Below are 16,140 nucleotides of genomic sequence, written 5' to 3' on the forward strand. Positions count from 1 at the left end.
AAGAATGAAAGTTTGCTAATAAATAAATAAATAAATAAATAAATAAAATAAACAAACATAAAGTGTATAAATTTAAACAAATTTTACCAATGATCACAACAAAATTTTCATTAAATAATCAACAACTTTCTAGTCTATTAATATAGATCTTTTACGTAAAATGTTCATTCTATGGAGAACTCGAGATTAAACCCCAAAATTCACAAGGTAAAGACACATGTCTATTGAGTTTTCTTCGTGGTTGTGCACCCGATTTTTTTAAAAATATGAGCACTTGACATTTATTTATCAAATAAATAAATAATAGAGAAGGCCTCAATGTAGGCCTGCAATTTCTGCCATAAATTCAAAGAAGATTGAGCTTTCAATGAGTACATAGAGAAGATTATATCCACAAGAGATCAAATAACATTGATATAGCAGACATGATGTTGAACATAATAAGGAGAGTGATCAGTAAAATGAATTGAGCTTCCAGTAAAATGAGTTGAGCTTTCAGCCAGCCACCGCAAGCAAGCTTTGCCGAACGGCGGGCACCGAGCAAAGGAGTGAACCAAATATCCCTGTAAGACCATAAGCAATGGCGCAAAAAGGAAGAGCTTCTGGTTCCTTTGCGGATAATGCTGCTGTTCCCAATCCATGAGCACTGTTGACCATGAACATGTGAGTTAAGTATGAGGACAATTAATGAAGTTTTTGAATACTAATGTAAAACTAAGATGGCTAGTGACATTGTTATTCGACAAGCATGAACTAGTTTTTCGTCGTGTGTAAAACGATTAACAAGTTGTACCTAGAAGCAGTCGCTATTCCTCGAGCAATGGGGTCATTCAACCCAAGTTTATCCATCACTGCTTGTACAAAATTAGCTCCAACAAGACCAGTTAAAACCACAACAGCAGCAGTAAGAGATGCATTTACACCTTCAGCCACAAACAAGGAAATAAGATAATAATTTAACAAGATTAACTGTAGTTGCAAAGGAACTGACTGCAGTATTAAGTTTCAAATCATCAAACATTTGCCTGCGAACTTGGTGATAATCAAAGGTGTACCTTCAAACAAGGACACTATGCTGAGGGCTAATGCAACAGTGATACATCTTGGCAAAATTGATATGGTTAAATTTGATTCGAGGCCAATTGCACGGCCTATGACTGCAGTCGAGTAGAGAGAGAACAGAGTTCCAATGACAATTGATGTGAATATCTCAGCCGCATGCCTCTTGATCAGCTGAACAAACAGTATGCAACATCATTAAGCCATTAGAAGTTCACCAAAAAGAAATCACACAAATCCCACAGTAAAACTTAGAAGCAAAGGAAGCATAATAAAAATGGCGAGATTAGGCGTACATGGTTACCTTTCTTTGTTTGAACATTGCAAAGGCAAATGAAATAATGACTGAATTCAAAAATCCCATAAGAATATCACCAGCCCCAGGATTTGATGGAATTTTTGTGAGGTAGTTGCCTGCAAGACCCTTAAGCAATCAATGAAGGAGCAAGTCACAAAGACATCAAAAATCAAAAACTCTGAAGCATGGAAAGGAATGCACAACAGAATATGTTCCCTTCAAGTATTGAATTAACATTAGATGAGTCATTTATCAGCCTTAATTATGCAAAAGTTTGCCCTAGTTGTAGGAAAAGTTTATTATTCTTATTATTAGGAAGTCTAGTTCTAAGCATGCTGACCATTAAGGCATTAACCAGAACATCACCATTGATAAGCCAAAAAGAATGCACATAAAGTTTTATGTGTGTCAACCCCACTGTAATAAGATTTAAGTGATAAAATTTAATGTGGACTATCAAGTTCTTCCTAAAATTTTAAAATGTAAGCAGGTTAAAATCACAAGGGACGTCTTAAATTTCAGATCATGGAACTAGGTACAATTATATAACAGGAGGCATGAAGAATTCTGTATCGAAAAGAACCAAATGCTGGACATAGAGTGGGTTCGTAATAAACCTAGAACAGCATCCACTCCAGACCGGGAGAAATACCCATATGCTAGTGCTGCCAAATCTGCAGAGAGGGCACAGCAAATAATTGGATGGAAGACCTTCTTGACATTAGCTGGTAATCTGAATAGCAAGACCCACAAAGATCGACAATTAAGAAAGTTAATATATATATATATATATATATATGGCTAACAGAACAGATCCTTTCTGATTTTGTAATGAATAAAACACCTTACCCAATACCAATCATGTAACCCAGAACTGTAGAAGCAAGAAGGAAGGGAAGGCATGTTCTTGCGCTGGTTCCAAGTGCTGTTGGACTTACAAATGCCAGGACGAGTGATGAAACAAAAATAGCAGTCCAAGCCCAAAGTTCAATGTTTGAAAATGGAGAAGGCCTCGCCATAGGCTCAGCAGGTATCATTTTTGTCTTCACAATTCTTCTAATTGTTATGGCAGTGTACCCGGCAACAGAAAGTGAAGCCAGCCAACCTCCAACTAAAAGGAAATTAAAAAGGTAACCAAATCATCATACTCATGCACAATCCACTAAAAGAGAACATCAGGAAGTAAGATCCAGTAAATCATATAACACATAAGGAAGTTCCCAAGACAAACTCCTCAAAGCCTCGAAGATGAGCTTTGAGTTTAGGACAAACAAGCTCAAAAGATTGAAGTTTTTTCAGATATTCAAGCAAAGTTGCATTTCTAAAGGAATTCAAACTGATAGGTTTACTTAAGCTATACCAAATCTCATACAAGACCGCTAGACATACATCATCATTAACTTCTCCAAAAAAGTAGATGACTTTTACTCACCAAAAAGCAATTTATCCACTCTCAACCTCATCTTTCACCACCATTGCTCAAGTTAAGCAACTAACCATCAGTTTAGTTCAAATGGTGCACATACCTAATATGAACAAAATCTTAAGCCCAGAAGCAGCAGGAATATCCTTCACAGCCAGCGGCAAAACCACCAAAGATGGAACGTAAAACAAAGGAAGCCACCTCTGGATAAACAACGTTGCTGGCTCAAAGAAGTTCATCAAACCCATGGCAGCCGCTGGAACCACAACATCCAACACTATCAACACAGTGAAGACACAAAACATCCCAAAAAGAGCACTTGGGAACTTGATAGCCGCCTCGGTAAAAGCCTGCTTGAGCAGCTTATCAGCGGCAAGGATTAACCCCAACGAAACAACAAGATGAAGAACCCCAACAAACTACCAAGAAGAAAACACAACCAAGACTAAGTATTCACATAAAAAGAACAATGAGAAGGAAAAGCTCACAGATTGAAGTCCAAAAGCGGGGTTTTTATCAGCGGAAACATCAGAAGGGGAAGAAGAGCTAGCTCGGGGTAGGAGAAGAGGGAGAGATTTGTCAGAGCTGGGTGACATGGATCTTCTGGGAAGAAGTTGAGAAGAGATGTGGGGTTCTGAGGGAGAACAAGGTGGGGTGCTTTAGAATGGAGTAGTGATGGGACTGAGGGTGATTTGGAGTGACGGGGAAGCAAGAGAACAGGGTGAGGCGCGATGGCAGCCATTGGAGGAGTGAGACGTGTGCTCGAGAGAAGAGAAAGGGACGAGAAGAGAGCAGTGGAGAAGAAGAATATAGATTTTCTTTCATTATTTGGTTTTTTGCGGGAAGGAAAGCAAAATCACAAAGTCCTGTTTTTTTTTTTAATCTTTAAACATTTTACCATTTATTTATTTATTTTATTTTTATTTTTATTTTTATTTTTATTTTTTATAAATAGAACGAGCGCAGTTAATTAAAAATAGGCGCAGACTGGGAATTAATTATTTAGTCCGTACATCCTCACCCAATAATATGTGAACTTAAATTTAGGACATTTAAATGTCCCACACCATCTTTTTACACTGGAAAGCTATAGATAGATCTTTATTTTTTCCCGAGCAGATTATCTTTTATTATTTTTTTTATAAAATCGATATGTGATAAAGTAAAGGATAAACAAGTATAGATATGCATTAATTATGGTGGTTTGACTGACCTCTTAAAAATAAACATCTTTAAAAAATTCACAAACACAGATAATTACTAGTAAGCTAACACTGATTTCTCTTTATTTGTCCTCTCAATTTTACTCTTATTTAACATCGCTCGTTACAGTACCTCACTTGACCACGTTGAGCTCGACCCAACCTTCAATTAAGCGAGCTGGCCCAATCTTGACGTGAGCTCACTAAGGTCGCCAGGAGTGGGGTGAAATTATCAAACGATGATAAAAGATAATAAAAAAAGGCTCTCGGTTATGTTTGTGTTGGTTTTTTGTTTTTTGTTTTTTTAAAAATTAATAAAACTTTAGTTTGATTTGTTATATTACGTATTGGGCCTCGTGTATGATTGGGGACCAAGTGTGTTGAGGATTGGATGAAGATTTAGCTCTGTGAGAAAGAGTGTGGTTTCCAAAATTTTGAGTTTTTCTTAAAAAAAAAATTGCTAGAAATTATATTTTGTGTCTAATTTTTGTTGTCATTCACGTCGTTGTTATTAGGAAGGTTAAATTTAATTTCAACTTCAAAGATACCCACACAAAACAAAACATCTCATTCACTAGAATAAATAAATAAATAAATAAATAAAGTTATACAAGTGAATGTTTTTTAAAAGAACGACAAACACTCGTCTCTATGGCGCATAAATATGGACTACTTCAATAAGAATTTGAACTCTCGTCACTCCGCACGTCACACCAAATAGTTTTAGTGCAAGTAATTTTTCTTTGAACCTGACAATTTAACTCTATTTTTTTTAAAAAAAATGTATATAAGTTTAAAATATATATATATATATATATAACCAATCAACAATGAATTTGAAAGGCATCAACTCAAACTAAATTAAAATTTAGAGAACTAAATGACAAAAAAATTACATCCACCTAAATTTATAGGCACAAATCACATCAGAAGAATCCAGACCTATCAGTCTTTCTATCTTTTTCATCTTAAGCGTAAGTGTTTTAAAATAATATTGCATTTGATATTGATTTTATCGGATTTCTTTGAAGCAAAATCTTGCTTTCACTGAAAGAGAACCCCACATCAATCAAATAACAATGTCTCCAAGTGTGGTTTCTTTAAGTATCCTTGTTACCTTCTATTTCCTTAATTTAAGTAATCCTCTTTTGTATTTATGCTAAATTTATCTAAGTTTTGCTCAATGTGTAAAATAACACACTATGAATACAAAAGTATGTGATTAAAAATTTGAGAAGCAAAAACTAAGGAAAGAATAAATTTCTCATTACATGAAACATACATATGAAGATAAACAGAGCATCTTATTGATGAACAAGGTAGAAAAAAATAGAAAGGAGATCGAATATAAGACGATCTTCCAACCAATCTACTAATTTCTATAATGGATATAACACTCCTTGTAGGATAGGAGAGAAAAGAAAAAAAAGACTTCAGGATGTGAAGTTGGAAAAGAGGGTAGTAAACAACATGATTTGTGTTTGCATTAAGATAACAACAGAATGTTTATACCTACCTCTCGGTCGACTTAGCATAACTTCATGTCAAAAAATGAATTCAGATATCGCCATGAGCTTCGGGTTCCTCCAAAAGATTAGAACCCATCTCCTTGCTCAGCTGCTTCTTCAATCGCTCTTGAATTCTGTCTTTAATGGCAGTTTCCTGTCAAGAAAGTATCGATAATCATGAATAGAGAACTGAAAATCTTGATTACAAGAAGACTTAGTGCAAGCAACTGAAGGAAAAATAAAGAAGGAACCCAAAAATCAGTAGAACTATGAATATATGAAGATAGGAAGGTTATGGAGACTGCATTGTCACCGATCAAAACTAATTACTGTCCGTATACTAACTAAATGCCTCTGAAGAGAAAAATAGGTAAAAATAAATAAACAGAAGATAGGCGGCTCCAACATATTCATTGTTGGCATTAGTAAAACAACCCCTATCAGGGTCAATTTAAGTAGGCTTAGAAATTTCAGGTTCCATTATTCCTACCTAGCGGCGCAGAAGCTAGGTTCTTATTACAAAAATTTGACAGATAAAAAATATTAGTAAAAAACTCAGGCTCAGACAGGGTGAAATTTAGCTAGAAGGAGTTCAAGCAAGGCGGCCTCATTCTTCAATATCACAATAACAACATATATCAAACTCTAGCAAGTTTGTCAATATCTTTTGAAGACTTACCATGATATGGCAACCTTCTTCAAACTTCTCAAGGAAACCCGCAACCCAGCGATCTGCATTCTCCACCCATTCACTATGATGTGTTCCCGCAATCTTTGCAACTGTATGCAACTGCAGAATGCCACATATTGCATGTAAGATATCCTTGAGGCATGGATGTCAATCCTCTTTACCATCAGAAAGGATAGCATGAGAAATAGTAAAAGAGATCTAAATTCCTACATTGAAGTCTTTCACCTAAAGTAATTGAGAAAGAAGAGATCTAATTGCTGTTTATGAGGCACTCCAGAAACATAAAATTAAAAAAAGTTCACTGTGAAGCCTTAACTATATAGTGCTATGTTATGCCACATTTGGACAGTCGAGGTAAAATAAAAGTTAAATTTTGAAATTATATCTAATGACTTTTTAACACACCTTTTCTTGATGTTCCTTTACTTTGGCGCGCAATTTAGTTATTCCCATATTCACTCTCAGCTGCTTTTCCTGAAATCAACAATGAGAAGACACTTCTCAAATATCAAAGCAAGTTAAAAAAAAAATTAAAAAAAAAATAAAAAAAGAAGGAAGAATTAAGGGGTCTAATTTACTACTGCTACTAGAAAAAAACAGTAAAAGATATTATTATACCTTCACATAGCTCACCCCAAGGTCCTTCCTTGAATACCCACGAGCTAAATTACGTGTTACATACTCATTATAGTCCTTAAGAATCCTCATTATTATATCTGATGTAGAAACACCATCGGTGCGCTTTGTTTCCTTAAACTTTCCTATGGCTTTGACCTACACATATAGATCCACTAACATAAGAATAAATAGGCAAAAAGAGTAGTTGTCCTGTTTTGTAGTTAAATAAAGTAATACCATATAAACCTCCATAAATATACTCACAAATTCATAGACATCGTTTCCAGCTCCACTTGCATCTGCATATCTGCAACATGAAAATACTTTATTAGTAGAATGGAAACAAAGATTAGATGCAAAATAACATAAAGGTCTTCTATTTCCAGCATCATAGAAATTAAGAATTCATCATGCAAGGAAGAGCTACTGATGCTTTAACCATTTATGTGAATCTAAAATTGATATATCAAACTTTCAGAGTCAAAATAAAAAGGTGGTCAAAACACACAGAGTTTTTCTGATTGCATTATGATCAATAACTTTAAAACTGTACAGAAAGCAATCTTACGGAAGAGCGTCATGAGCCACATAGTCTATTTTGTGTTTGTCAATGAATTCCTGATTGAGGACCCAAGGGGCATCAGGGATAACTTCATCAACCCACCTGTGATGGATGAGCAGAAAACAATGAGAAATACAGCAATTACATGCGATGAATATTTGCAGCTAAACATTTATATCAGATGATCTTAAAGATGCCTGTAAAAATACATACTTGCAGTGACGAAGTGATTCATAGCGCTCAGCTTCAGTCATGACTGTTTTCCCCTTGAACATGTAAGTGATTTCATCATTGCAGCAGCCAACAAGCAGATGGGTGTTGGGGAATCTGGAAGACAGCATTTGCTTTTGATATTACAAAGAGTGATCTATATAATCCATAATGAAGTAGGCCATACAAAATCTCATATCACAAATATTGATAAAAAAAAAGTAAAAATTTTAAAAATTCAGAAGCGAGATGAATTTGGTATAAGGTCAATCGCAATGGAAAAGAATATCAAACACCTAGCATAAAGTTTGATCAACAGCTAACATGTTCCCAGCAAGTTTGATTTAAGGTATTAATCTATGTGACATTCAAAACATGATGATTGAGCCAATCTCCCCAGATCAGCAACCACAAAACAATGGAACCCCAAAAGCTAAAAAAAAATCACAATCTTTTCACCTTAGACATACCACAAACAAGAGCTAGACAATTTAAAATGTACTAACAAAATGTATAAATTGGCATAATGAATAAAAAATTAAGTATATAACAATTCAAGATGTCAAACAGCTAACTTAAATTCAGACATCCGAAAATCCCAGATTTTTTCACAGATACAGAGAAAATCAAGAGGAAAAACATAAAAAAAGGAAACAAAAGCTAAAAATTGGGAGAAAAATTCACAATTTTGTAGCCTGCTTTCTCATTAGAACCAAAAAAATTTCAAAAAATAATCCTAATAATCACCACTATGCTTCGCATTCGCATAATGAACATACCAATTTCGCATTCTAACCTACTATTTCAAACACCTCATAGGCATAATCTCCAAAACAAACCCTCAATATTTCCCAGTGATTGAGAAAGGCAATAGAGGGATAAGAAAAACAAACAAATAAAAACTAAAAATTAGGAGAAAAGCTCACAATTTCTTAGCCTGCTCTAAAGCTCGAGCATGCCCGAAATGGAAGAGATCATAGATCCCATCAGCATAGACACGGATGGGTCTATCCTCGTCCGGCGGAGGAAGCGCCGGCGACGAATCGTGCCAGGCAATAGCAAGCGCCTCAGCATCATCGTCCGCCGGCGTCCGTGGTGGCTCCCGAGCCATGATATCGGCCTCCGGCGTCCGATCACCGCTTCTCCACTCGCGAGGGAAGCGGAGCTTTTCTTTGGCGCGCGATGAAGAGAGGAAGGAATGGTCACGAGGTTGTCTCCTCCAAAATATATATATATATTTTTTTAAAAAAATAATCCTTTAAATAAAAATAAAAATAAAAAAATTAATTATTTATTGACTTTATTTGCAATGAAATTGAATAAAAAAATCATTTATTAAAAAAACTTTTTTTGTCGCCCGTGGTTTGAAATACCAGTATCCAAACAAATGCAAACGGGTTACCGGGTTTCGGAGCTCCGTTTAAGTAAGAAAAAAAAAAAGTTGGGAAGTGTGTGAATTATTATGTGATTTAAAGGTGGGCCCGAGGAGAAACACACGGGACACATCGCGCCGACTTGATTGAATCACATCAATCAATTGTGGCCGTCTGATTGAGTTGACTATTAATCAATCAATGCCTTGGGATATTGATTGAGCCGTGTCCCGCTTTGCCGACTGAATTTATATATAAATATTTTTTATTTTGTTTTCAATAATTTACTAAGATTATAAATTAATTTAAATCTTTTTAGTACTTCTTGAATCTTAATCACATGCATAAAATAAAATAAGTTAACTTTTCATTAATCAATTGTCTATTTAAGGTATTAACTCTATACTAAATAAGAAAAAAGTGTCAGACATTTATTAGTAAAAAAATTATAAAAAAATATTTTTTTAAAAATATATTAATAAAATTAATTATGTGTTTTTTATATGGGTGCCTAAGATTCTAGATATAAAAATTAAAATCAGAGGTTCAATCAGCATTTTTTAGAGAAATATTTAATTTTAAGGATTGATCATATACTTAAATCTATATTAATATTATAAATTTAGTAATTAATTGCAAATCGATGTTAGTTTAATAATTGTTCTAAAATTTCGCTTTCCCTTTTTTCTTTTCCCTAAACGATGAAACCCTTTCTACATGCTTTAATTAAAAAATCAAATAAATCTATTAATTAATACTAAATTTTATTTCACTTATAAAATCTATACTTATTTTTTTAAAAAAATTATAATTTAACAGCATTAATTGCATGCAAAATTGACCAAATTTATATAATTTTTTCTGTTAAAAAAAATTTTAATTCCAAAAACTCACGCCTAATTTTCAATTCATATTTGCCAACCTAAATATTTCAAAACTAAAAATCATATTAAATTATTATTATTATTATTGTTATTATTTTTAGAGAAAGGCGAACCCTAGGGACAAACACGTGGGAAGCGGCGCTCACCACCGAACCATGCCCTCACTTTGTGCAAGATGGGGATCGAACCCGATGTCAATAGACCAAATGATCGTTGGCATTAAATTATTCAATTAATTTAATATTATTAAAAAAACAAAAGAAGAAGAGTTAATTATTATTATTCCACTATTCAAGGGGGAAAGAGGGATAAGTTATTCCAACGCTTAGTAGGGTTTCTCTCTCAAATTGGAACTGGGCGTTAGGGTTTAGGATTTCGATCTCTGGAGACGCCATGGCCAAGTACAATGCGATCCTCAAGGAGAAGAGGGCGAAGAATCAAGAGCGGAAAAGGGCCATTCATGGCGACCCTGCAACGGGGAAGCTGAAGCAGAGGGCGTCGTCTGTCTCTCTTTCCGGTAAGCGCAAGAACAAGCTGCTGAAGAAATGGCGCAGGGTATTCTAAATCTCTCAAAACCCATCTTTTCTAATTTTATTCTCCTTTTTTAAGCTTTATCTGCTGAAAAAATTTCATCTTTTTTTGGAATTGCAGGATCAAAAGGAGGCGATTGAGAAAGGTTTGGTGACAATGAATGATGTTGAGATGGCAATAGCTGATTCTGAAGGTGATTTTGTTTCTAATCAATGGTCTATTTAGTGTTCCAAATCACATCTTCAATGAAAAACAGAAGGCCAGAGATTAATTTGGTTTAGATTTCTTAAAAAAATGAGTTTTTTTTTTCTTTGAACCAAGCTAGTAAATGCAATTGCTTGCTTAAATGTATTATAATCTGTAGATTTATTGATTGAGTTCAACAGTTGATTATGCATGTTTGTTTTTGGATAGTGTTGAGTGACGATAATTTCTTGTCATTAGGGACTTCTAAGAATACCAGTGAGAAGCCTCCAATGAAGTTCTCTCTTAAGAAAGCTTCAAAACTTAAAATCAAGAAATTAAAGCGCAAAGGCAAAGGCAAAAAAGGCAAAGGTTAATTTTCTTGACCCTTTTTTAAAGTTGCATTACATATATCTTCTGAAGTTTGTGGTTTTGAATTTATGTTATTGTAAGAGCTTTTGATCTTATGCTTGATAATAATGCTCTGTTTTTGTTTTTGTTTTTTTTTGTTGTGATTTAGATGTTTATGACACATGATGCTTATATTATTTGTTTCAGATATGATGGCATGCATAGTGCTAGTTTCAATTAAGCCACTTCTTCGTCTTTATGGATTGTGAAACAATATTTATTTATTTCTTTTGTCACTATAGTGTGACATATATAATTTAATTTAGTCAACGAATATTCAGAGTTTATGTTGTCAAGTTAGTGGATTCGAGTAGGCAGGTTGCCGAATGGCCAACTTAATTTAACAACATTTCTATTATTTTCGAGAGAAAAAGAACAACTGATTGCTGCTATTTTTGCCCCCCTGCAAGAAATGACTATGAGATAGCTATAATGTCATTAAGGTGCTTATGGGATGAACCTCATAGACTGGATGAGGTATAGGTCTTTGATTGATCATGGTTAACTTTCAAACCATTACATTATGCAATGTAACGGCAGTCTTCTTTGAATGGTTCACTTCTAAATTACATTTTGTAAAACAATCAGAGACTTATCTGAATGGTTAATTGTGAATTACATTACGTAATATATAATGCAGACTTATTTGAGTGGTTCACAAGATTGGCAACATTGACATACTCTGACTGTGAAAATGCATGACTATAATTTTTCTCATCTTGTTTTTTTAAGCTGTTAAATTTTAGAAGTTCAACATCCAACCACATTTGCCTAACTGCTTTTGGGAAGTAAATCTCTTCAACCAAATCAGAAAGATCTTGCATTCTCTATATAGCATGCTGTTTCACCTCGTTTAACTTTTTTTCCCTTGGTCTGGCAAATACTTGTTCACTTAGTTTATGAATTCTACTTTTCTTTTAACAGGTAAAGGCGAAAAATCGGCAACTAAACCTACTGAAGATGCCATGGTGGAATGATGCTTCAAACCTAGTGAAGTTCAAATTTTTGGTAAAAAGAAAATCTTGTACATCTTTGAAATTGCACCAAACTGTTTTGCATGTTCAACTCAGACCGGTTTTGTTCAGAATTAGTAACCACTAAGTAGTCGATGAGCATCTTTATAACAATACGAGTGCTCGGTGTGAACGTATATCAGTGTGTTTGTGATAGTTTTTTTAAGAGTATTATTTCAGTACTGTGTGTTTTATCTCTAATGAATTGATCTTTCCTTTCAATCTTGGCAAAGTCCTTTTGACTTCAAATTTTGATAACAATGCAATTATTTAGCTTTCAGATTCTTCTTTTCTTTTCAATGTTTAGTATTTTGATAGACTTGCCAACAGAAGTCATCGGCATGCTCTAAAGAGGTTTCGGTTTTTTAGCACCATGAACAAAGTGGAGGCAAGAAGATAAGAAAGCTGAGTTTCTTTTGAATATGGACACCATGATCCAATCACTGTGTGATAATGAGTTTGATTAAAGCTCATTCAGTGTATACTCACTTGGTTGGTGGATATTCGTTGTTTTTTAAATAAATATGGAGAAGTTACGTGGCAAGGTTGTGTACACATGACGAACACAAACGCAAACTTTTCGACACCCTACTCCTCGGATTCGATGAGTACACACGAGTAGCACTAACGCAAGTTTTATGACACGTGTCTTCGTTTTCTTCGTGAGACATGAATACCTTGTGTGGAGGATTCAATGTCAATTGACTAAATAATTGTTGGTTTTGACTTTTCTCTTGAAAAAAAATTTTGAAAAAATTCTATTCAATCACTTGTCAAGGAAAAGTTATTATTATGCTTTTTATTAAAATAAATTTACAAGTACATTTATATTATTGAATTATTAACTATGTTTGATTATATCAATTTAGTGGTTTTAAGAATAAAGGACAGTAAGTTTTACTAAAATTTAAATACCATGGTGATGGAGTTTATTGGATTATTATTAATTATTAACATATGTAAGGATATCATAAATGTACTGAAATTTTATCATTTGAATAAGTATATTCAATTAAACATTTGCATTAGTGATATGCAAAAATATTATTATATAAATCAATTCAATAAAATCAGTCAATATGTTACTACATGAATAACATTCTCCAAAACCCAAGGAAAAGATACTAGTACTAATAACCATCTCAATTGGAAGCAAAGTTCACATCTACAGTACAAACAGACATGGTCCACAACTCCCAAGGCTTATCACCATGCTAATATGCTATTCTTCAATATTTATGGTTGTTGATGAATAATTAAGCTCATTTTTGACACCATCTTCTCACATTTATGATGTCTTGGGAATCCCCAAGTTTAGAGCACTTCTTTTAATATTCATATAAACACATTAACACATGCCGCTCTTGTTTCTCTCACTCTGTTTTTAGCAACTCCACCTTCTGTACTTATCATGTTTTAAAGTTCTTTTTTATTATTCCATTAAAAAAATTTTATACAGTATTAAATAATTTTTTTTAATTTAATATATTATTTATATATTTTTTAATAAATCATAATCCCTCAATTCCAAAATACATATTGTTTTAAAAAAAATATTTTAAAAAAATTGTTGTTTTATAATATCAAAAGCAATATTTATTGTTTTTTTCTCAATTTTACCCATCTTTAATTTTCTAAATTATATAAATAAAGAGAATAATATTTATAATCTCAAGAAAAATGCATAATTTCAAAATATATATAGTTTAGGGGTCGTTTGGGATTGTTGGCAAATCCTTGTTTTTGTTGCTAATTCCAAATTTTGAAAACAAAACAAGAAAAACATGTTTGGTAAGCTATTTTTGTTTTCAAAAATTTTGAAAACAACATCCATGTGTTTCAAAAAAAGTGAAAACACAAATTTTATGTTTTCAATTATTTTGAAAACGTTTCCAAAACATAACCAATTAAAGACATTAATTACTATTTTTTTCTCATAAACATTAATGGTTTAGACAAACGTGCCAACTAATTTTTATAACTTTTTTCTTTGGTTTTTCCTATCTTAAAATTTTTTTTTTTCACATCTGTTTTTTTGAGATTTATTTGTAATTTTTTTAAGATAGTTAGAAAAATCGAGTTAAAAGATGATCAGAGATTTGATATTTTTATTGAGAAATCTCCTTCAGTTTTTTTTTCTAAATATTTTTTAATTATCACAAAAAGATTTATATATATCATATTTTCCTTTATTTTTGTCATGACTAATAGAATTTTATAAAGATTTGGCATCTCATTATTTTTATATTTTTTTTATAAAAATATATATATAAAAACTTTGTTTATTAATACAACTTAATTTCGTGTACTAATATAAAAAAATTTAAAAATCATAAAAAATATAAATTAAGAAGAAATACAAAATTTTACAATATATTTTATTTTATGCTTTTGTGTTTGTTGCTTTCCAAAACATACAACTTTTTGTATTCAAACATGTTTTTGTTTTCAAAAAATTGGCAACAAAAAAAAACACAAAACAAAAACAAAACAAAATTGAAACAAAAACAAAAAACAGAAAAACAATACCAAACAACCCCAGTAATTTAGTTGTTTTTTATGTTAAAGTTTATATAATTTAATGTTGTCCTTAATTCTTGTGTAACATCCTTAAATGACATGTATTCAGGAATTGAGAGAGTAATCAACAAAACATTAAATTATATACTCCCCCTAGTGGAGTTTTAAATTGGGTAGTTTTGGAAAGTAATGAAATTTTTTATAAAATTTAAATTTGGGATCTCTGTTCCAGAGCCATCTTCTGGAATATTTGGTTGGAACGCAACAATCGTATTTTCAACCAAATATGTGCACCACTCTCTATTACAATTCTTAAAAGCTGCTAATATGGCTCTTTTCCTGATTTTGCAGATTCGGATCTCCACCAACTGGAAGCTTCTGAGGCTGTTCAGAAGGTAAAGCGCTCCTTAAACTTCATGAGCTCCAGTGTCCATCGACCTCACGAGCGATATGGCGCCCTAATTCGACTCGGGAGTAATCCGCTTGTTTCACTCTGAGCTGGATCGTGTCTCCAGACTACCGACTTGCAGCCGGACTCTCCTTCTTCTTCTTAGTTTTATTTTTCACGTTACTTTGTCTTTCTCATCCCACGATGAGAAATCGATTCTTCTTCTTTAGATTGTCTTGTTTGTTGTCTGCCACTACGTACTTTGTTTTCCCGGTTCTCTTTTCTTTAATAAATTTGTGGTTTATCCACTTTTATTAAAACTAACTTCAATTGATTTTCTTAATATGTGTGAAGTAGGTTTTTCAAACTGAGTTCCAAAGAACTAAACAAGAAGAAAAAGGAGACAAACAACGAAAAAGCTAGAAAAAAAAAGACAGGAAGCAGAGCAAATGTCTTCGAGCCAGCGCGGTCAATCATGGCCTTGAGCAAAAAGAGAGATTTGAGGTTTGCTAGACGATCAGCGATGGTGTTTGATTCCATGATGTTCAAAGCATAAGTTGGTCCAATGTTGGGTTAAGTTTTTGATGTCGTGAATTAAGTTGGAAAACCGCCAAGCCATAACATTGTTGAAATCCTTGAGTAACCAAATGGCGCTTCTACAATCAGAGAAGAGAATGTCCAGATGCCACCCATTCAAGTTGTAGTGATTCAAAGCAAGGTAGATAGCTCTCAATTCAGCCTCAAAGGGGTGAGGTACAAGAGTCACCAGCAGCACCTGCAAGTAATATAATGTGAAGATTAGTGTAGATAATGAAACCAAATCCAACCTCACCTGATAGATGATCCCAAGCAGCATCAGTGGACACAAAGATAAGATCTTAGCCGATTGAATGGAAATAAGATTATTTCTGTTGTAAAGACCATTTGCCATGAAAAAATTGTGAAGTAGGTAAATTTGACAAATAAAAAAACATAAAGCGTAGTTAATAAGAAATTACCATACATTCTTCACTAGTTTGCTTTAATTAAGATGTTAATAATAAGTGAAGGACTTAATCTTGATCTTGTTCTAGGATTCATACATGACAAGTGTGGAGGTTGTTGATTTAGATTGGATTTATGCCTAATTTAGGTTTACCTAACAGCATTTAATTTTTATTTTTTCTTCTTCTACATTATGTCATAATAACAAGCGGATAGATTTCACAAATGATGATGTAATGAAGTAGTCAAAATTCAATACTTAATATCTATCATCTTGATCAT

General features: G+C 33.1%; 3 protein-coding genes across 3 annotated transcripts; 1 reads left to right on the forward strand and 2 right to left on the reverse strand.

Moving 5' to 3' along the window:
* Positions 1 to 293: 293 nt before the first annotated feature.
* LOC120279581 (plastidal glycolate/glycerate translocator 1, chloroplastic) lies at positions 294 to 3,587 on the reverse strand. Its single transcript, XM_039286508.1, has 8 exons — positions 3,269 to 3,587; positions 2,884 to 3,199; positions 2,207 to 2,468; positions 1,975 to 2,090; positions 1,364 to 1,473; positions 1,056 to 1,233; positions 794 to 923; positions 294 to 646 (listed from the first exon to the last, which is right to left on the reverse strand). The coding sequence occupies exons 1-8, from the start codon at positions 3,374 to 3,376 to the stop codon at positions 496 to 498; spliced, it is 1,371 nt and encodes a 456-aa protein (XP_039142442.1). The 5' UTR covers positions 3,377 to 3,587; the 3' UTR covers positions 294 to 495.
* A 1,640-nt stretch (positions 3,588 to 5,227) lies between these two features.
* LOC120278783 (choline-phosphate cytidylyltransferase 2-like) lies at positions 5,228 to 8,774 on the reverse strand. The gene is made up of 8 exons (XM_039285515.1): positions 8,498 to 8,774; positions 7,575 to 7,688; positions 7,368 to 7,463; positions 7,064 to 7,106; positions 6,800 to 6,955; positions 6,587 to 6,655; positions 6,170 to 6,280; positions 5,228 to 5,644 (listed from the first exon to the last, which is right to left on the reverse strand). The coding sequence occupies exons 1-8, from the start codon at positions 8,680 to 8,682 to the stop codon at positions 5,540 to 5,542; spliced, it is 879 nt and encodes a 292-aa protein (XP_039141449.1). The 5' UTR covers positions 8,683 to 8,774; the 3' UTR covers positions 5,228 to 5,539.
* Positions 8,775 to 10,135: 1,361 nt separating this feature from the next.
* On the forward strand, positions 10,136 to 12,188 carry LOC120278847. The gene is made up of 4 exons (XM_039285586.1): positions 10,136 to 10,383; positions 10,480 to 10,552; positions 10,804 to 10,904; positions 11,877 to 12,188. Exons 1-4 carry the CDS (start codon positions 10,222 to 10,224, stop codon positions 11,928 to 11,930), a joined length of 390 nt encoding a protein of 129 aa, XP_039141520.1. The 5' UTR covers positions 10,136 to 10,221; the 3' UTR covers positions 11,931 to 12,188.
* The last annotated feature ends 3,952 nt before the right edge of the window (positions 12,189 to 16,140 follow it).

The sequence above is a fragment of the Dioscorea cayenensis genome, chromosome 16 (genome assembly GCF_009730915.1).
Source record: "Dioscorea cayenensis subsp. rotundata cultivar TDr96_F1 chromosome 16, TDr96_F1_v2_PseudoChromosome.rev07_lg8_w22 25.fasta, whole genome shotgun sequence".
Classification (NCBI taxonomy): Eukaryota; Viridiplantae; Streptophyta; class Magnoliopsida; order Dioscoreales; family Dioscoreaceae; genus Dioscorea; species Dioscorea cayenensis.

Bases quoted from the DNA above. Each gene is read 5' to 3' on its own strand.
- LOC120279581 (XM_039286508.1), bottom strand. From the start codon at position 3,376: ATGTCACCCAGCTCTGACAAATCTCTCCCTCTTCTCCTACCCCGAGCT. The intron at 1,474-1,974 runs GTTTATTACGAA...AGGGTCTTGCAG, and splicing joins TGGAGTGGATGCTGTTCTAG to GCAACTACCTCACAAAAATT. The intron at 647-793 runs GTACAACTTGTT...CATGGTCAACAG, and splicing joins GGAATAGCGACTGCTTCTAG to TGCTCATGGATTGGGAACAG.
- LOC120278783 (XM_039285515.1), bottom strand. From the start codon at position 8,682: ATGGCTCGGGAGCCACCACGGACGCCGGCGGACGATGATGCTGAGGCG. The intron at 6,656-6,799 runs GTATAATAATAT...TGTTGATTTCAG, and splicing joins TTGGGGTGAGCTATGTGAAG to GAAAAGCAGCTGAGAGTGAA. The intron at 5,645-6,169 runs GTAAGTCTTCAA...CTTTCTTGACAG, and splicing joins AAGAAGGTTGCCATATCATG to GAAACTGCCATTAAAGACAG.
- LOC120278847 (XM_039285586.1), top strand. From the start codon at position 10,222: ATGGCCAAGTACAATGCGATCCTCAAGGAGAAGAGGGCGAAGAATCAA. The intron at 10,553-10,803 runs GTGATTTTGTTT...TCTTGTCATTAG, and splicing joins GGCAATAGCTGATTCTGAAG to GGACTTCTAAGAATACCAGT. The intron at 10,905-11,876 runs AAAGGCAAAGGT...TTTCTTTTAACA, and splicing joins AGCGCAAAGGCAAAGGCAAA to GGTAAAGGCGAAAAATCGGC.